Consider the following 22,342-nt stretch of genomic DNA (forward strand, 5'->3'; position numbering starts at 1 on the left):
AAAACCTCATTATAATCATATCCTTCAGTGCATCCAGTGTACCGAGATAAATTGTCAAAATGATCAACGTTCTTACTACTAAAAGAATAGGGCATTCATAATTTATTATTAACATGGACAATCTATCAGGAAATTTAGAGAATGATGACAAATATGAAGAGCTTCAAAACTTCAGCTCAATTTGTTCTGCTTCCTGATTTGCTTTGGACTAAAGGCAGCGGCCTTAGCCATCCATTACTTGCTCGATATTCATAATAATTGGCCACTAAACTCATCATTGTGAGTTAAAGATTATAAATAAGCCTTTTTGTATATTGTGATAATTGTTAAAGCAAAGCCAATTAATCTCTTGAGCGCAGTTAGGACAACTCTCTTGTCAAGAGATTTACCTTTCTTTCATACATTTCCAAGTTTCCTATCTCTCTAATCCAATCACCATCTGTACCAAATTTCACTCTAATTCATCCATCAACGACTGTTCCAATTCACTTTTTAAATCATCTTGAAGCACACTGTTAAGGGAAGATTTCGTTCTTCCAACAATTCACTGATTTACACATTGCCCTCTTACGTCAGATTTGACCGTAAACCTCTGAGCGAATTCTTCTTGAGCAGAATGTTTCAGGGCAGCCATGTATTGCCTACATCAGAAAAATATGAGTTCTATCTCAAAATAACTTGTGCGGTGGGCATGAATCACAGCCCATTTTCACACAAATCCCTGGTACATTTTCCAGGGATTTGAACACAGGATCAGATGGACAATTCCTACTCAGGGAACTCGATTGTGATTTTTATTTATATTGATTAGTTCCTTGCATTTCTTTTGTTGGTAAGTATTATCTGCAGTGGATGTAAAGCTCTGCTGAGCTAGCTGATGATAGTTGTACCACTATTAAGCTTTAGAAGCCTCTCTTTACAGCCCTGTGCCATGGAGGGGAAACAAACCTAGCTTCCCACTCATTTATCACAATCTGGTTTACTCTTGCTGGAAGTGATGCGACTGTGGAGCTCAAGTCAAGTTACATGCTGCGATACCTGCACGAACTAAGTATCTGTCACAAGGGCTCCTGCGTGAAAAATGGGCGGTAAAACTGACGATCAGCATCATAAGGTTAAGTAGAACTAAGGTTCAGTATCTTCATTGTTCTTAATAAATCTCCAACAAAACAAAATAAAGCAATGTTTTGGTGATTACTTTTCCTAAGCACAAAAAAGGCAGAAGTGCATTCAGCTTTCTAGCACAGGAATATACAGTAGAAAACTTTCTAATACATAAATAATGCTAAAGGTGTATGTGTAAAACTACAGAAGCAGAGTTCATTCAACAGATCACACATACAAATTAACTGTAGGCTTGTGAAATGCCACAGTTGCTTTGACTCTTCAGGAAGACAAGATCGTGCACATTTCATTTCAATTTTCACAAGGTCCAGGTAGAGCTCACACTTTTAAATACACAAAATGCAAGTCACAGCCAGTTCTGAGCTGCAACACACATCAATATATTGTCCTGTCCTGCTCCCAAGAGGATCTAACTTGGCAAAAAAAAGAACATTCATTTCAGAATCCACCTCAGAAGCATAATTACTGTTATTTCCAATAGTCAGACAACTATCATAGACATTTTAACAGTTAGGGAAATGACATCATGGCCATCTACTCTACAGAGACCAAATTCTATGTTATCCTTGGCTTCAGGGCTTTATCAATTGTTAGACAGTTGTTCAATGGAAATGCCTTTATTTTCCTTTAATTATTGACAGTTTGAGGAATGGTTTCAACATCCTTTTCAATTGTTGTAATGTGGAGCACTTTTCTTCAATGCTAATTGAAAATACCTCAGCCCACCAGTTCAAATCAGTTTCCTTTGCAGCTGTGTATAACTCCAACTATAATACAGTTCATAGTATATCTGCATCACTATTGTGTCATTTCTGACTATGTAGTTTCCTGGCCCAAATAAATGAGGACATTCGTGAGTTAACTGGCAGCCATTTTAAAAGTGGCATGAGCACCGCATTGGAAATATAAGTCAGTTAACTAAACACTTGAAACAGAAAGCTTTTGTCATTTAGAGCATTGTCAATTCACAAAGTATCTGGGTGACTGCCACTGCCCCTCCCAAACCTACCTCACCCCACCTACCCAACAGGCCTTAAAAGTTAACCATCAATCATTCCTCAATCCAGACTAGATTATTACCAGTTCAATGTGAACTAATTTTGTTTAATAATCTCAAGTGAAACACTATTAAAGTCTATACACACATCCTCATTAATTCTGCCAGTTACAGCCTTAAAAAGTTAACCAATTTGTCAAACATGTCTTCCCTTCATTAATAAAAATTCAAAGTACATTTATTATTAAAGTATGTACACTATATACAATCTTGAGATTCGTGTCCTTACAGGCAGCCACAAAACAAACACAATACAATCCATTAAAATAGACCATCAAACACTTCTAAAGTGCACAAAAAGAAGTGACTCCTGCAAACAGAGGTAAGCAAATACCATTCAGAACTAAAACTCATGAAAGTGAGTCCACAGCCACGGAGCCTGTCATCACTGCAGCCGACCCAGGAGTCCATGAGTTGCAGGCCATAGCCTCAGTACACGGCAGAGCTGAGTAAACCTCACTGAACAGTGAACTAAACATCAGCTTGTCCCTCGTCTCTGACCCTAACACCCTGACCTTTTCAATCTGGCCAGGTGCTTAAATCAGCCAAACAGCTTCTTGCTCTCAGGCTGCACCTGCCGCCTTGAATCACCTCCAAGTCCACTCCAGCCACCAAATACTGGCTGATTCCCTGTTCTTGGTCCCTGGCCCGATTGATAATCCATGCTGGCTCAGCCTAATCTTTGTTTTTTGGTGTCCTGTTACCACTTCCTTAACACAAGATTCTAGCATCTCTCTTACCCAAATAAAATGAGGGCATTTCTCGTGCTTAGCCCCCTACTCTACCCACTTTACACTTATGACCGTAAGGCTAAGCGCAGCTCCATTACCATGTTTAAGCTTGCTGATGACATCACTGTCGTTGGCCAAATCAAAATTGGTAAAAGAAAATCAGCATATAGGAGGGAGATTGAAAATCTGGCTGAGTGGTGCCACAACGACAACCTCTCACTCATAGTTAACAAAACCAAAGAACTGATAATTGGTTTCAGGAGGAGGAAACCAGAGGTCCATGAGCCAGTCCTCATCGAGGGTTCAGAGGTGGAGAGGGTCAACAACTTTAGATTCCTCAGTGTTATCGTTTCAAAGAGCCTGTCCTGGGACCAGCACACAAGTGCAATTATGAAGAAAGCATGGCAGTGCCTCTACTTACTTAGAAGTTTGCGAAGATTTGACAGGGCATCTAAAACTTCGACAAATTTCTACAGATGTGTGGTGGAGAGTATATTGACTGGTTGTATCACAGCCAGGTATGGAAACAACAATGCCCTTGAATGGAAAATCCTACAAAAAGTAGTGGATATGGCTCATTCCGTCATGTGTAAAGCCCTCCCAACCTTTGATAACATCTACATGGAGTGCTGTCGCAGGAAAGTAGCATCCATCTTCGAGGATCCTCACCTTCCAGGCAAAGCTCTCTTCTCACTACTGCCATCAGAAACTCTTATTACCCCTCAACACTGAAATGTTCCCATAACCTGTGGACCCACTTTCAAGGACTCCTCACTTCACGTTCTCAGTATGTATGTATATATGTATTTATTTATTCATTCATTCATCCTTCTTTTGTATTTGTGTAGTTTGTTGTTTTTAGCACATTGGTTGGTTGTCTGTCCAGTGGGTACAGTCTTTCATCCACATCACATTCTACAGGGATTGTATTGAGAGCATCCTGAGCAGCTGCATCACTGCCTGGTTCGGAAATTGCACCATCTTGGATCGCAAGACCCTGCAGCGGATAGTGAGGTCAGCTGAGAAGATCATCGGGGTCTCTCTTCCCACCATTATGGACATTTACACTACACGCTGCATCCGCAAAGGAAACAGCATTATGAAGGACCCCATGCAGCCGTCATACAATCTCTTCTCCCTCCTGCCGTCTGGGAAAAGGCTCTGAAGTATTTGGGCTCTCATGACCAGACTATATAACAGTTTCTTCCCCCAAGCTATCAGACTCCTCAATACCCGAAGCTTGGACTGACAACTTGCCCTACTGTCCTGTTTATTATTTATTGTAATGCCTGCACTGTTTTGTGCACTTTATGCAGTCCAGTGCAGGTCTGTAGTCTAGTATAGCTTTCTCTGTGTTTTTTTTTGTTATGTAGTTCAATCTAGTTTTTTGTACTGTGTCATGTAAACCATGGTCCTGAAAAACATCTCATTTTTACTATGCACTGTACCAGCAGTTATGGTTGAAATGACAATAAAAGTTGACTTGACTTGACTTGATATTACATTTCTTGAATTTACTGTGTATGCCAAGAAAAAATATCTCAGGGTTGAATATGGTAACACATGTGTTCTTGATTTCCCCCCCCCCCACCATCTAAAATTGATTTTTTTATTGCCCAGTGGTTTATTCACTTATTCTATGATTTCTCTTTATCAATAACTAGGATTTCCTTGGTTGAACTGTAAGACTTTCCTCAGTCCTCAAGCTTGCTTTCTTTACACAATGTGTGTAAGTAGATAACAAACACAAAATGCTCCAAGAACTCAGCAGGCCAGACAGCATTTATGGAGGGAAATAACCAGTCAACCTTTCGGGCCAAATATCTTGGTTTTCTTTTGTCAGAAACCTTCCACAGATGCTACCTGACCTGCTGAGTTCCTCCAGCATTTTGTGTGTGTTGCTTTGATTTCCAGTATCTGCAGAATCTCTTGCATTTAAAAAGCATCCATATTTATAGTAAATTATATACCAATCATTTAATATTATCTTTTGCTTATCATTCAATTTGTTTCCCAGTTTACAATAGACACCTTGAATCTTAGACCACCATAATTTGATTTAGATTTAAGACCCCATTTTCAGATTGAACCAAATCATTTTCTGCTTTAATACAAAATTATCTTGTTCACTAGAAGTCCCTTCATTAGAAAATTATTAATCTGCCCTTTCTCATTGCACTATATTAAAACCAAGATCATTTGTTGCTCAGTTAGGTTAATTAGATTAAATTGGATAACCACCCATGAGTTCAACTTCTGCGGTACTTGTACTAATTTGATTTGCTTACTCTGTGCCACCGTTGTTACAGACACCACTAATATCACAAATTACATTATTCCTTATATCCCATTTTCTTTGGGGCTGATTTACACCAGGGTTTTTAATCTCCATCCAAAACAATTCTACTTCTCAACCTTATGGTGAGATCCTTTCTACATTTAGGTTATCCTTCAATATCGGGGTGATTAACCGCCCCCCCCCCCCCCGAACCTTCCTTTTCATTGATTCTGCCTGCTGAAAAAGTCACACTTTCTGAAATATTGGTCATCTCAGAATGGCCTTGGCATTGAACTTACTTATTTCTATTTGTGCCTTCACTTTTTCTATCTTGCTATGAATCAAAGTGCATTGAAATAAGCAGAATTCCAATTTTGTCTTTTTTTACCACTTCTTTTCTACTTGCAGATACACTTAACGTTTGTATGTTCTGCCACTTCCTGGCACACTCTGGTCAGCAATACACATTTTGCCCTCTCTTGCTTTTTCTCACCTGAATCATCTCCCACCTCAACTATTTTGATCTGCAGTTATTTTTTTGTTCCAATTCTCTAGGACACTGGTACAAATTCAGTTCAAGTGAAGCCTACCTGAAGATACTAACTCCCTCTTTCTCTAGTAATGGTATCAGTGCTCAGGAATAAAAACACATTTCTCTTATTCCAGCCTCTGAGCCATCCATTTACCACTCTTCGTTTAATCGTGAAGGAGATGGCGCCAGTGAACAACACAACCAGCTGCAATGTCCTTCAGTTTATGAAACGACTTCTTTTTATTTATAATATGATTCTGTTACTAAGTTGCGTGCAATTGGAACCTGTGATTTACATTTTGATGATGCGTTTTTCAGCCAATTGAGCAATCTGGCACTTTGCCGTCTCTGAGGAATTCTGGTGAGGTTTCGAGCGGAGTTTGCAGCCTAGAGGCCAAGAAGCCTGGAGATCGGGCATGAGCCCATGATCGACTCCATTTCTTGCCGATTAGAGCGTCAAGTAAGATTGAAATCAACAGGAATAAGGGCGGAAGGCTAGCAGTTGTTCAGCGCCATTTGTTGGCATTTGACCAGTCTCTCTCTCTCTCTCTCTCTCACTGCTACTGGAGGAAGGTTCCTGTCTCTGACTGGCTTCTTTCCCCCTCGCTCAACGCTGCCAGAGTTTTGGGTCTTGCGCAGGGTTTAACTAACGTGGTTTGTGGATTAGACTCTACATTTCATGTTCTATGTATTTCTGGTTTCTCCTTTTTTATAAAATTGCTAATTTGTGTCATTTTGATCAGAGTGACTGGCTCTGCGGCCTGCAACAATCTATACAGCCTAACATTGAACTTAAATGAACTGTAGATTCCTAGATTGTTTCAATGACTCTGTGGTTTGATGTTTTATATTCTATGTTTTTCACTCGTTTTTTGTCATTTGCCTTTCTTACTGAGTGTGGGGTATTTGACGTTTTCTTTGAACGGGTTCCATGGTGTTTCTTTGTTTCCTGGCTGTCTGTGGGAAGACAAATTTCAGAGTTGTATATTGCATTAATAAATGTACTTTGTATGTATAATAAATGTACTGTGATGACTCACTTCAATTTGCATATAGCTCAGGTAACAATCCAAAGGTATTATTTTTGTGGCTCTGCTTCTTGTCGGGGTGCATACACCATCAACAGAACTACTTCTTTATTGCTGAGTCCCACATGGACCAAGGCAGCTGGATATTTCTCTTCACATTCTAGATCTTCTCCAGCCCTGGAAAATGGTCTTAACTCTGCCACTGGGTAAGACCCCAGCCTTTAGGATGAACACTCTCAGCAGCAGAGATCACTATCCAGCTCACCACCTATATTACCCCGTCATTACGGAATTCCTTTTCATTCCTACTATTTGAACAGCACCATGGGTGCTGTGGTATTCTTACCCATCCTCACTCCATTCCTTACTCCTATCAACCTGACTAACAGAACTTCTTCCCTTTAGGACAAGTACAAGGCCGAAGGCTTCAGCATCGTGACCTCTCAGATTCCCAACCATTCTTCACTCATAGTGAAGTCCTCCTCTCCCACAATACTTGGCCAATTCAACAATATTTACTCTAATTGCGAGTAGGGGTCGGGATGACCAGATACTCCCTGATGCATCAGTGCTGAATGTCAGAAATACAGAGGTTTTCGAGCCTCTGAGCTACAAGCACTTACGCCATTTGCAATCACCAATGTTCTCAGTAGTTTCCAACAGCTCCCATATACTACAGCCAAACGCCTGGCCTGCTTTATTCATTAACTGAGTAATTACCTCATAGCCCAGCTACTGACACTTGTTAACTATAGTTTTGCCTAGTTACTAATATAATTTCAATATACTAGCTTTAATTAACTGTAAGCAGTGTATAACTTTCAGCCAACCACTGTAAGATATGAAACAAAGAAAATTCTCAAATAGATGATCTCAGTCACTATCAGAGGAGATCACTGAATTTAAAAATAAACTGGGTATTTTTAACAGTATTTTGACCTTGTCTCACCCATCGAAATCTACACTCTATAGATTCTCCACCCACAGCTGAAAGCACACATTCATTCATAGCAATGGATATTGACTTAGGAAAAGCAGTTTATCCAATTGGAACCAAATAACTTAAAGGATGACTTTCACAAATTAGTAACAACATACATGCACATCTTTTCTGCTCCATTTTTCTACTTCTTGAAATAACATTGCTCTGCCTCTCAAGCTTCAGTTCAAATGGTGCCAGACAAACTCTATGAAGTATCATACACATGAAAGCAGTTAACATTTCAACAAGCAGCTCGAAGTACATATCTACGGTTAGTCGTCACTCAGATAAACTGCAAGAGGAATGGACAGCTACAGCAGAGGGCGCTCCATCATCAGTCAATACAAGCAAGTTCTCAGGATTATGCAGACAGGCTGCAAGACTACACCGTGCCCACAACCAAATGGTTGATTCAGAGTCTCATGGAAAAAAGTGCATGGCTTTCAAACAAAACATCCAACTGTGAAATTCAATATTCTGAACAACATTTTGCCTCAAGCTCACAGCAGAATTCCTGAAAGAATCTTAAAACAAAGGCACACATACTAACAACGTGGCAATGATGCCAAATAATAATGTGAAACATGCATACTTGATTTGTCTTCAGTTCATGTAATTCTACAGTTTAAATACAAATCTTTGTGGTCTATTTCTTGAAGGGATATGGACAGGCGTAAATGGATCTGGCATACCTCATGTTCTTGGAGGAATGGCAGAAGATTTTATTGTTCAAAATGCAGTTAAATTTATTTGACTGAAGGATCACTAAATTTATGTGATTTTTATGCTGAGTACAATATATGATTTTATCTCATCTAGAGACAGTTTTCATAATCACAAGACACAAAATAGAAATGCATTGCTTGTAGTTGTGAAATTGCAAACAGATTATCTTTATTACTTTAAAACTAAATTTCTGACTGTGCCTGTGTATGGCTCAGTCCAAGATAAAACTTATTTTGTTGATACAATAAACTTTAGTTTCTGCAACAATTAAATGAATGCCTTGCACTATTTAAGACAAGAACTTAAAGTTCGTGCCTTTCATAATTTTAAAATCTTTGTTAAAACCCTGAGCAAGTTAATATATCTGGCTATATTATAACAAAGTTAAGCCATAAGAACTCCAAATTCAATACAAAACATTGCTTTCAACATTGGACATCAAGTTTTGAAATTTAACTGAGATTTTAACTATTTTTTAATTGAATATTAATCATCATATGCTCAATCAAGATCGTCTACTGGCGCTTCGAATTGTTTCTACAAACAACCAAATCAAGATAAATTATATTCACAGTTTTTAGTGTTATAAAAAAATGTAAGGAGCTTTACGAAACTGCAGTGGAAAGCCTGATTAAATCAGTCAAGTCTTCGAGGCATATTTGTTAAAGAGACAGGGTAGGAGTTTGCCAGAGAATCATAGATGCATAAGAAGTCAAGATATGAAAGGAGGAGGCCATGCAAGGTTTGCAAGGAGCTCTGCAGCTAGATGGTGATAGCCAAATGATTAACTGTCAGGTACTGAAGGGGGTTCACCTTGAAAATCAGAACCTAAAATTTAATGTTGATGAGTGATAAAAGAGTTTTGATTAGCTGATCTTAATAGGAGAAAGGGTGGAGCCTGTAGGATGGTGTATAAAAGAAAACATTAGAATAATTGAGACATGAGATAATGAACATACAAAAAAGGGCTTCAACAGCAGCAGAGCTGTGGCAGTGGTGAAGGGGGAAGCTGGCAGAGCGAGCGACAGAGTTGTTATGGGTGTTTGGAGTTACATATCTGTCCAAACCAATGAATGAACTTTTGAATTGATCTTTACAAACAGAAAAGCTGAGACATTTGCCAATTGAAAACAAAGTGTGGTCTCGCAAACATTATGAATAGAGCTGTTGTGACCTCACACGCACAACAGATTAACCGCATCAGAGACTGGACTGGCTCCAATGAAGAGTACTTATTGATTTTTGTAAGCAGGTTTTCTCCCACTAGGCTCCTGGCACCGATGTCCAAAGCTGGCAGGTGGGAACAGGCCCTCATGTGGCACCATGGCTCAATTCCTGACACTGTTGATGAGTGACTGGCTGCCAGGAGAGTTTCTGCCAGCCAGGCGTTGCAGCACACAGCCAAAGATGTGGCCTTCACTCTGATGAGCTTATGGACTCTGCTCTTGCCTGGGCTCCTCCCACTCCCACCTCTAGCAACACCATCACCGCCCCCCCCCCCACCCCCACGCTCCAGCATTGGACGCTGTCTTTCAGTCGCACTCAATGTGGCCAAGAGTGGATTTTATTCATTTGGACTGTCAGAAAGCAAGAGGAACAGGTGGAAGTAAGTTGCCACCCGAACCTGGGATTGATCTTGTAGTTGAAATTACAGGTGACAGATTCTCCATTAACAATAATTAACAGAACGCACTGCAATTTAGCCAAGACTTTTACGACACTGAGAAAGAAGAGGATTCCAGAGACATGGTAGTGGAGTAAAGCTGGTGTCATCAATGCCAAGGAGAAGAGACACCTCAGGTCAGGCAGCATCTGCAGAGGGAAATGGACAGGCGACATTTTGCGTGGAGGTTCCCCCTCTGGCTGAGGGGAGAAAGCCAGTAAAATAAAATGGAAACAGGGCAAGGGGTGGGGCAAGAGTCAGCAAGTAAAGCTGGATCTAGGGGAAGAGGGATGAGAGGCAGATGAAGGAGGGACGGACGGAAATTGCAACAAAGGCCAGGAGGTGGTAGGTTGAGGCAAAAAAAGGCAACAGGTGATGGGGAATCCGATAGGAATGTGACGGGAGTGTGGCACCTAATCTGGGAGATTGGGGTGGGCAGATAAGAACAGTAGGGGGTGCTCCCTCCTGTTCACTCTTCCAGCGGGAAGGATGTTTGAGTGATGGGAGTGGGGTGAGGAGGGAAAAGAAACTGGGTGAGAGGTGGGTGGGGTGGGTTGGATGTGTGTAGAAGGAACTGGGCAGGCGAGGAGGAGAGTGCTAGACAGACAGGGGGCAGGAAGAGAATTCAGTGTTCTTGCTGTGGGTTGTAGACTACCCAAATGGAACATGAGGCTTGTATTTGGCTTCTTGGCAATGGAGAAGGCTGAAGAGAGAGGTTGTTGTGGAAATGTCATCAATGTGCCCTATACAATATCTACAGATGATGTCTTGAATGTGATTCCACAGAAATGCAACAACAAAATTCTGCGGTCTCATGACATTAAAAAGCTAAAATATTTCTTTCACACTTAAAGTTTTACTAATAGGAACATCTTCAATTAAATGTATTTAAGTCTTTGAGAAACTCGGAAGGACGGAGCTTAGGATGGCGGCCCTAACGACGACTTCTTTGCTTGCATCTTTGGAAATAGCTCTATTTGTATCTTTGATAGCTCCTTTTTTCCCCTTTTCAGGGTTCTTCTGAAGACCGTGACCTGGAGTTACATGCTGACTTTGGTTCTTTGCAGAAATGGGACCCGCTCTCAGGGCCTCACGACCGACCGCTGTTCGATATGCCAAGGATGCGGCCTGGAAGACTGGTGCACCTTCAGGGTGCCGGATTTCCGTGGCTCTGGAGACAGACGGATTCGAGGTCGGTGCCGCCGCCTGATGAATCATGGGAGTACATGGAAGCTCGAAAGCAGCAGCTGGCTGCGTGCCCAGAGACCTGAGTTCTTTGGGCACAGAGCTCGGAAAAAGCGATGCAACAGACTTTTTAAACACTATAAATCAGCCAGTTGTTTTGTTATGTCTCCCCTCTTGCTGTGAAGCAGGGATATATCTTTTTCCCTTATTAGGGAGAGAGAGAGAGCCTGTGGTATGTCGAATTACCGGGTGAACGAGTAGTCTTTGGGGAACTGCAAGTCTGTGTCTTTATTGATGCTTTGCTGCACACTTGAGTGCTCGGTGGAGGGTGCAGATGCTTTTTGCTAGTGGGGAGGAGGGAGTTGCGGGGGGGGGAGTTTTGATGCTCTAACATTCATTCATTCTTTGGGGCACCCCTCCATTTTTGTGGATGTTTGCAAAGAAAAAGAATTTCAGGATGTATTGTGGCGACCCACTTTCTGCGCAGGCGAACCGGCTCACAAATAGCCAGCGCGCAGGGGGAGACTTTGGTAATGCACCTTTGATGTCATTTCCACCCGGAGAGGGCAGGCACTAGGGATTAAATGCCAGCGCCGCAAAGTTTGAATAAACTAGTCTCGAAATGGCTTACCGACTGTGTGTCGTCTCTAGCTCTGTATGTAGTACATCGCTACAGTATAGTATATACATTTCTGACATTAAATGCACCTATTGAAACAAGCCTTGAAATGAGCTTTCTGAAACCATTATTTGAATAGATACTACATTACTACATTAAAGAGGTTTTGTATTGAAGTAGGCCAGGATTTCTGTATTCAAATCTCTCAGAAGTACATTCTACAGAAACTAAAGGATGGAAAACAAGTTAAAAACTTCCATCCTATATCTTCTCTTTTGGAGTTGAACTTTTGAACTACCTGTAGAACCTGGCATTTTTGCAGTGTGAACTGAAGTCTTGAAGGTGCAGGACGGTTGTGGTGTGGTGCGTACGGGCCAAATCCAGGTGCTGGGGCCAAGGCCTGAGAGAGGTGAATCAGCTAATGTTTGGCTGCTGGAGCGGACTTTGAGGTGATCTGAAAAGACCAGGGTTGAGGTGGTGGGGCACAGACCTGAGAGCTAGGACCAAGCTGATGACTGATCGAATTAAGCACTGTGTCAAACTGGAATGGTCGAATATGGGCTGAATCGAGGTGGGGGCCTGAGGGATTACTGAAGCAACAGGACCCGGGAATGAGAGCAAGGAACGGCCCACTGTTTTATCGATTTAAACACCGGGCCAGATTGAAAAGGTCAGGGGGTGGGCTGGAGAGCAGCAGCCTCTTCAACCTGAAGAGTATAACTAACAAACACAATTTCCACAACCAAAGTTTATTGCTACTTGTTATAACAATAAATCCACATTAAGACTAGGATTTTCAATTTAATTTCACCAAAACTTCTTACCCAACTGAAGTATTAAGACTGCATCCTCCACAGCTTTCAGAGCCAAGTGGAAATGTCGGTAAAACGGATAACACAGAACTCTTCTGCTGAAGGATATGACGACTTCCTGAAGAGAATGGTAAGTCTGTATGTTGAACAAAACAAAAATCCATTGCTGAAAACATTGATGTATCATGACACTATAAATTATTCACTTTTTAAATAACTAGATTTGTGAATATTGAGCATAACTTTCACTCAATGAAAATGGGTAACAATTTCTTTCTTAAAAATTAACTGAAATGAAAATTCAGTTGTATTAAGAAAGACAAAAGCAGCACTTTGGCCTTACCTCAGAAATACATTGAGATGCAGATCTCATTGAATAGTTATTATGGTGCTTTACACAGTAGATATATAGTTGTTGCTTTGCCTGACTGAGAAGTTTAGAACTACAGTCTAATCTCAAGGGGTCAGCCGTTCAGGACAGCGACATGAAGAAACTCTGTACCCACAGGGCAAGTAGTCTTTGGAATTCTCGACCCAAGGGCCATGAAGGCTCAGTCACTGAGAATATTCACAATATTAAACCAATTGACTATTAGCTGTTATTCTTATTTCTTATCAAAGGATATTGGGCTAGTTCAGGAAAGGGTTAATGAGGTTAAAAAAATCATCCATTATCTCTAGGTGTCGCACGGACCAGGCCCTCATCCGTGGTGCGATCGGCTGCTGTATATGCTCGGGAGAGGAGAGGCTGGAGGCAGTGTGGGAGACAGCAGAGGTCCTTGTCAGCATGCTGGAATCCCTGGCGGGTTGGGTGCTAGCTCCTCCCGTCAACGCTGCCCTTCAGTGTGCGCTCGGCAGACGATACGCTGGGTTGCATTTGTCTGCGACTGCTCTACTGTGTGATGAGAAACTGCTGCTTGCTTGTTCTTGCAGAAACAGTGCTCCAGGACCAATCCCAAGCACCATCAATCTACTGGCCACGCGAGTCAGGCACTGGGCTAAATTTTTTTTTTGTGACTCTATGTTTTTCTGCTTTCATTTCTATATTTGGGTGTGTAGTTGGTACTGTGCTTTGCAGCTTGGCCCCAGAGAAATGCTGTTTGGCTGTATTCATGTATGTGGTTGAATGACAAATAAACTCGAACTTAATCTCTCCAATCAACAATCATGGCTTCTCTTATTCACTCATGTATCAAGGAAGTACTTACAAGCAAATAGATCTTCATTGTAAAACAAGGTACAACCTCAGCGTTAATTCTGAAAATGATCAGTACTTGAAGATTTTCCAGGAAGTCTGGATTGAACAATTCACTCAAGTTCAGGAAACCTTTTGTTGATTGGTAAGCATCGTTCAAATCAAAGAGACTTCCAATGCTCCAGGTTCTGACTTTCAAGTACACAAGGTACATGTGCTAATCAATTTGCTCCAACCTACTGGTAACTCAACAGATGGTGCAATGCTTTAAAGAGTATTTTTGGTGCCCCCATAACTTGGATTTGAACTTCATGCAGAATAAATAAAGGGAACTTAGTGCTCTTACTTTCCTTTTGGTAAATTATGAAAACAGGTGCCTTTGTTTCACTCCTAACCTGTGGTAAATTACAGATTCAATGCATGCAAAGTTAAAATCAAGCTGGGGATTGCTTGAGTGAATGGCTGCGATATGGAGCATGAACAAAGCATCTGCTAAAATCCAAAAGTACAACTAAATGTAAGGATAATGGAGGACATAAGTGAACCTGCCACAGTCAGACAGTTTGCCAACAATCACGAACCTTGTTTACACATGCAGAACAAGCACTTGGGTATGATAAAACAAAAGCTGGCAGCCTCGGGCATGTAGCACTTTATCCTCAGAGAGGGAGAGAGAGAGAACAATACTCGGGGGGGGGGGGGGGGGGCGGTGAAATCCTGGCAGTTCAGGGGCCAATGAACATACAATTAAATATGCAGCTGACTGAATTCACAAGCAAAGCCAACAAACAACTTAACAGTTGTAACTGTCTCTCACTGCTCTATGCAATCCTCATAACAGTTCATAATGAAAGCATGACCAATCTTCAATGTATCTCTCCTGGTTTCTATCCAACTGTTAAAGAGGCATTTGCCATCTGTCACTCCCGTTGATCAATGACTTATATCACGTTAATATTCATTTATGACCTTGTAACCACTATCACAGAAGGGGAAAGTATTGAAGGCAGAACATTTATTTGGCCAATGTACATAACCGAACGCTCATAGATTGCATAATTTTTCCAAATGCTAGGAAACACAAAAGGCATTAAAAGCCAGTTCACTTACTTCAAGCCAACAAAGTGTTCCACTGAGTTTCCAGATGTTCCATGACGATTCGGTCTGAAAAAGGTAACAGTGAGAAAACAGAGGAGCTCTGTTATAAAGATAAACTGATTGGACAGTAACTTGCATGGAATGCAGAAGTTTGTGAGGTGGGCTGGATGTGGGAGGGAAGCTGCTAGAAGGAGTTAATGAACAAACAGCACACCCCCTTTTGAGTTTATGAATGAAGTCCATGGTTATAAAAGTACAGTAAAACTCATAAAATAGTCTGTAATTGCTCAAAACTCCTGATCCTGAATTTGGCTCACTAATGTGAACCAGGGATGCAGACTGTAAGTCAGGTATGTAGCTGGAAATGGAATTGGGGTTGGAAACAAAGGAGGTCAGGAACTTGGGTAGGCTTGTTAGGGTGTTATATAGGGAGAAATTACATCCTACACTCCAGAAACTCTGCTTGCCAATCTCTAGCAAAGTCCTGAGAGTGCCGGTTTATCCAGTTTTACCATAGCATTCTTCTGTCTTGTAAAAAACAATAACCAGAGGTTCAAGTATATTGGTAATTCACACAAACTCTCAATCAACACACGAAATCACTTTGATCTGGTAAGCATAATAATTCATACCAATGTCACTTGAAGCTTGAGATTACAAGACATGGGTGTGGAATGGGATTATCTGCTGATTTTCTACACTGAAACACATTCAAGTCATTCATAACAAGGAGCAAACTTGCAATAAGTACTATAAGCCTGAAAAAATACTTGAATAGCAGTTAGTTGAAAAATGAATTGGTTGATGTTGACTTTGTAATGCCCAATATTGGCTGCAGGCATGAAAGATCAGAAAAAAACAGAAAATAATACACCAACAGTGATAGAACTCACGATAAGGAGCTCAAACTTCCTCTTTCCTTTCTACTTAAAAAACGTCAACTATTCGAATGGGCGGGTTGGCTCACATTTGATTCCCCTTCAGTGCTGCGGACTTCATATGCATAGGCAAGCAGTATGTCAACCAGGCTGGTGAAGGCAATTTGACAAGAGCTTTTATCCAGCAGGTAGTTTCTGTTGGTGAATTTTCGCAGCTGCTCCTTTTCATCCTCGGAGAATTTGACTGAAAGCAAAGAATTGGATTTTACTCAATGCATCAATGAGCTTTGTAAGATATTAATTAAAGCTTGTTTTAAAAGTTGCTTTTGTTTAGTTACACTAAACTAGCAATTACTTCAGTGAATTTAGACTTTATGTATCTGCTGGATGAATATCGTCATTTTCAAATTTCACAATTTATCCACAACAGTAAGCAAGATAACCAATTATCTGGAGAACACAGCAGATTCCAGATAACTGGGACTCATTGGGACCAATACATTTTGGCCCAATTAGCCAAAGTTTTATGGAAATAGTTAAAAGGTATTAAAAAAAGACAAACTAAGTAACAAGTTATGCATTTAAATGAAATACAGAGCAAATTTGAACACAAGTATTATAAAACTGTGTATTAGTTCCTAATCATTCTCAACAGAGGAATTCATGGCCTCAGTGTTCCTTTGATTGTCTATAAATGAACAAGATCAGCGCAGACACCTAATGCAGGTAATGTCTTTATTGTCATCCGGAAAACAGTCAAAATAAAAACCAAAATGATCATAAATGACTGCTTTTTGAATCGGCACGTGTCCCCTCAAATGTATAACACAAGCACACACAACTGATGCTACATAAAAACTGTTTGCTTTAAGCACAGTGTAGATCGCAATGGCCACACCAATGCACACAACTGACGCTAATTAGAGCAACACACATAGGCAAAATGCCGGAGGAACTCAGAAGGTCAGGCAGCATCAACGGAAGTGTCAACAGTTGACATTTCCTGCAGAGACCCTTCGTGAAGACTAATGATGTTAGGTAGAAACTGTTTGAAAACAGTCTCCTATCACAATAAGGTGGCATAGTGTCCAAAAATCAACAAAAACTTATCCAGTCAATCACTTCTGCTAGCAAACTATATCACAATAATTGATGAAAATGTTGGACCATCACTTGTACCCATGGCTACTACTCTGGCTCTCAGTCTGATAAAATAACAATTTTTAAATTCTCGTTCTTGTTTTCAAGCATGAAGGATGAAACATAATCTGATCTTCTAATCTTCAGCACTGTGCAAATACAATTAAAAAATAGTTTGCTTTCAAGTGCATTCACTGTAGCAGGAGATCTTAATGTCAACATTTAGTCTGGAAATCAAATAAAATAATAGCGCACACACTATTACTAAATTAATTATCCAATTTCAATACCGCATATAATAAGTAATGTTTGAACTTCCATTATTTGATTTTTAAATACCACTCCTTTATAAATACGCAAGACAATCAATAGAATTTATTTCTCATCGCTATTCTACTATTGAGTTTGGAATGTTATCATAAAAACAGTAACATTCGATCAGTTAGTAACTTCCATGTTAATTCCTGTTTATATTCCACGATACAACTCAAAAAACTATTCAGTCCATTCACTGAGATAAAATTAAGAGTGTGTTTAAAATATCACAATATTCTTCCTCAGCTATTTTCACTGGCAGCTACTGGGATAATCTTGGAAGGAAGACTGGAAAATTGGTCGAACACTTGAGCATTACACATGTAGCAGATTGCTTGTTTTAAAACCATCTGCTTTGTAATGCTGCAAGTCAGTTCACAATAAAGTTTACAGCTGAGGGCTTGAAATTACACTAAGTAGCTTTCCCAGTAGGTGCAATTAATTACTGTTTGGCATGCCAAGGTCTGGAAAATGAATAATTTAAAATAGATTAATATAATTTTGGAATTTCAATGCACTTTATGTAGGCCACAAAGTAATTTTGGACCATATTTATAATAATACATTTAGGCATAGAGTATAAATTTAAATTCCTTCTTGTCTATTACTGGAATATTACCCGTCCAGAATTTCAACTGGATTAAATGTGGCATTCAATAACAAGAAAGGGGTAAATTTTAGTGATCAGCTTCTCTGTTGGATAATATTAAACACCATCAGCCACTCACCGCACTGTCCTCTTGAATCTGTCGAATCATTTTCTTCAGTCTGAGTTTCCTTGGCATTTTCTTTTGCCCTCTGAATGTTTTGCCACCAAGGTTCGTACTTCAGCAAATGCTGAATGGCATCATCTTCAAAGAGATCAGCACTGGAAGTGGAAAGGGAGTCAAAGGATCTTAGCTGCCTTTCAAAAGATGGCAAAGTTCTCAGGATTAACACTTTTGTAAAACTGCTCAAAAACCTTGTTAATAAATTTTGTAACTATGGTTTGAGTTCTGTAATTGTAGGCAGTTTAAACATTAAACACAAGAGATTCTGCAGATGCTGGAGATCTAGACTAACACAAACAAAATGCTGGAGGAACTCAGCAGGACTGGCCCACATTAAGCCCACTCACTAGACTACAAAAAGCTGTTATATTATTGAGAAATTATAATTTTCCAGCTATGGGCTGAAAGACACATAGTTTTTCCCTCATACTACATGCAAGCACCATCTTTTTTTGCAAACTGTAAAATACACATTAAAAAATACATAATAACTGCAGCTCCATGGTATTGTAATGATTGGCATCAAAAGCACGTAACTGGTATGAATGAATAATCAGCAAATGTTGAAAGAGTGAGAAAATAAACAGGTAAATGAAGTGCTGTTTTCAATTCTTTATTTTAATTAATGCTTTAATAAATTTACATCAGCAAAAAGAATTTTATTATTTTCATTAATTTCAATAACTTAATCAATTACTTAATTCTGTTTCAAACTGTTGTTAAATGTTAATTAACAAAGATATAGAAAGAGTTGAAAATCTCTTGCATGTTTAAGCTCCCTGCAGATCATTAAGGTGGGTCCATTTGTCGGATTCGAGATTCACTACACTTCAAGGAATTGGTTGTTCCACTGAGGCACAAGTAGAGTCACAAACACAGAGTACACTGGCACAAATCACCTGGGTAGGAGTGGGAGGGTCAGTCAGGCCAACGTAACAATCTTTAAGGCAGACTTGCCCAGGAATTTAGCCCTGGTCACTTGAAATTGGTCCTGAAATGTGTGCTAAAATAACTTCAATGCAATTGAATTATGGGTACAATTCCAAAGCCAAAGTATGTTTCTTGTATTTTTTAAGGCCTGAATGTTCAAATATGTTGAGATTGGTGTCATTGAACCTGCAACATGTTTTTGTATGAACTTCTAGTGAATACTTTTGCTTCAGATGTGCCAGCTGGTGGTGCAGTGACATCAGCACCGGATTTCAAGGTGAATGACCCAAGCTTGAATCTGTCCAGCTCCTTGCACGCTTTCCATCTGTGCTGGGTTGAGCATCAAGCTAGCAACTTGGCCTCATGAAAAACAGTCAAGTGCTATAGAAATGCCGCTTGATGCACCACAAGGTGTGAAAATGAGCAACAAGCTTATGCTTCAGGTATACGTGTACACGATAGGACATTTGAAATCACTACTTACAAAGTACACTAGCAATTCTCCTTTAAGTTTCAAACTACAATAACTCAGACTGTGAGTAAGAATTTATGATTTTAACCAAGGCAATTGTCAAGAGCAGCATGCCAAACAAGAGAAAGGCTTGTAAATTAAATTTAATGAAATTAGTACACTGCTTACGAATCCCAGGTTGAGAAAAGACCCGATTACAAAAAGCATAAAGCAACAAAGAAATTAACGTACGGAATTGGCTAAAGTGAGTCTAACACTATCAGGTTCAAGTTTATTGTCATTCAAACATCATGAAACAATGTTCCTCCAGACCCAGGTGCCCAACACAGTACGTGCAACTTACACATAATACAAAGCAGAATTACCACAAATAACAAGGTGATTTACAACACAAGTTAAAAAAGTAAACAGTAAAACACTACTGCTGCTTCATACACGATGAGACTGGGTGGTGGCCAGGAATTCAGTCGTTTCACGGCCTGGAAGGAGAAACTGTTTCCCATCCTAACAGTCCTTATCCTAATGTTACAGTGCCTCTGCCTGATGGCAGGGGATTAAAGAGCTTGTTGGATGGATGGGAGGATTATTGACAATGCTAAGGCCTGCATACACAGAGCTCCTGATAAAGATGGGTGGAATAGACACCCCAATGATCCTCTCAGCTGTCCTCGCAATCCTTCGTAGAGTCTTGTGGTCAGCTGCCTTGCAATTTCTTGCAGTGATGCAGTCGGTCAGGACACTCACACCAGTGCTCCTGCAAACAGTGTTTAGAATCAGAGGGATGAACCTCACTTGCCTCAACCATGTTAGGAAGTGGAGACGCTGCCATGCTTTCTGGACAAAAGAGGTGGAGTTGAAAGACCAGGTCAGATCTTGGCTTATTGTATTATGTATCCAATAAGCAAGGTATTCTATACTTTCACATTAACAGTGCAGAGAACCCTGTCAACTGATAAGAGTCATAAAGCACTTAGGCACAAAGACAGGCCATTCATCCCAGCTAGTCTCTGCCAACTGATGTTCTAATCCCATCAACCTGCAACTGGACCCTAGTCCTCCCATCCCTGTACTTTTCCAAATTTTCTTAAATGTTGTAATCAAACTCACATCCACCACTGCAGGCAGCTCGTTCCATATTCTCACTGCCATCTGAATGCAGTAATTCCCCTTAAATATTTCACATTTCACCCTTAACCTATAACCTCTAGTTCTAGTCACACCCAAAATCAATGAAAAAATCCTGCTTGCATTTACCCATCATAATTTTGTATACTTTTATCAAATCTCTTTTCAATCTCATATGCTCCAGGGAATAAAATCCTAACCTATTCAACCTTTCCCTATAACTCAGACTCTTATATCCGATCAAAATCCTTGTAAGTTTTCTCTGTACTCTTTCAATCTTATTAATATCTTTCTTGTTGGTAGGTGATCAGAACTGCACACAATTATTCAAATTAGGCCTCACCAACGTCTTAAACAACTTCAACATAAACATCCCATCTCCCACACTCATTAGTATAACTTATGAAGGCCAATGTGCCAAAAGCTCTCTTTATGATCCTATCTAACAGTGACACTACTTTCAAGGAATTATGGATCTGTATTCCTAGATGCTTTTTGATAGCACCAACTTCAATATTCAGGGCTTGAAAATGCTGCAAACGTACTCTGGAGTTCCCCTGATTTAGAAAGTAGAGTAACAGAAATGCCCACTGTCTAAGATATACAGGACCTGACCAATAACTCAACTGATGAGAGGACAATGTCAATTTTAACTCTGGAGCTTTTGTCATTAATTTCTAAAATAAGGTTCACTTGCACAAATTATAATAAGAACTTTGGGCAAATTTAGCTAACGCCAGAAAATACTGAAAAAGTATGAAGAATTAACTCCAAAGACACACTGAGGTATTAGTGATTCACTTCATTAACCAAAAACATGTACCAAACTAAAGTAATGACATTAAAAATTGTTCCCATTAATCTTTAAGACAGATTGTCAACAGAAGTCCATGCTTGCTAAGTTAAGTATGACCCAGGGAGAGAGAGGGCCACACCACACAAATAACATCTGCATTGATTTTTCACCACCCTGAACATGAGACCAGTAATGATAGATGTCTGTGCTTAATTGGCCATGATCTCTTTTTGCTAAAGGGCGTTATAGAATATTCTCCATATCAAAGATGTCATAATGGGCATTTAATAAAATTTGTACATGTGAAAGACTGAGAAGGCACAACCTTACTCTATCAATTCCTGAGAGAATATTTAAATCACATTCTCGTAAAGCTAACAATGCAAAATTGCGCACAGCCTAATATTTTAAAAAAAGTTGCTACAAAAAAAAAACCGAATCCAATCACCTATCTGTTCTTCCTGTCTGCCATCCAATTCTGAAATGGACATTGAGTCATGAACACTTCCTCACTTTTAAAAAAAAAATTATTTCTGTTTTTACACTATGTGCAATTCAACTAATACACATATATACATTTATTTTTCTATATGATCATGTAGTGCATTTTAATGCTACCACTAAGTTAACAAATTTCATGATATATGCCAATGATATTAAACATGATTCTCATTTTAACCTTTCTGTCCTTCAGCTAACACTGAGCAACTCAGTGCAAGGCTACTAGCGAAACGATCAAGGTGACTGAAAGAAATAGAGAAAACCCTTGGCATCCCTGACAGTATTCTTCTCCAATTAATTCTGGCCAGCTCCTCTCTCATGTGTCTGAAATTTCCTTTACTCCACTGTAGTACTGATACATCTGACTTCTTCTCAAAACTCAGG

The 22,342-nt window shown here is 39.9% G+C and overlaps 1 protein-coding gene across 5 annotated transcripts in view; it reads right to left on the reverse strand.

Annotated features, from left to right (window-relative positions):
* shq1 (SHQ1, H/ACA ribonucleoprotein assembly factor) overlaps nucleotides 1–22,342 on the reverse strand; it is a 131,405-nt gene that overhangs the window by 45,786 nt on the left and 63,277 nt on the right. For all 5 annotated transcript variants that reach the window (XM_073072392.1, XM_073072393.1, XM_073072390.1 and 2 more), the window contains 4 exons: nucleotides 18,093–18,232; nucleotides 15,999–16,153; nucleotides 15,044–15,097; nucleotides 12,751–12,874 (listed from right to left, as the gene is read on the reverse strand). In XM_073072392.1, the coding sequence (XP_072928493.1) occupies nucleotides 12,751–12,874; nucleotides 15,044–15,097; nucleotides 15,999–16,153; nucleotides 18,093–18,232 (473 nt within the window). The remainder of the gene's footprint in view (nucleotides 1–12,750; nucleotides 12,875–15,043; nucleotides 15,098–15,998; nucleotides 16,154–18,092; nucleotides 18,233–22,342) is intronic.

The sequence above is a fragment of the Hemitrygon akajei genome, chromosome 19, assembly GCF_048418815.1.
Source record: "Hemitrygon akajei chromosome 19, sHemAka1.3, whole genome shotgun sequence".
NCBI lineage: Eukaryota > Metazoa > Chordata > Chondrichthyes > Myliobatiformes > Dasyatidae > Hemitrygon > Hemitrygon akajei.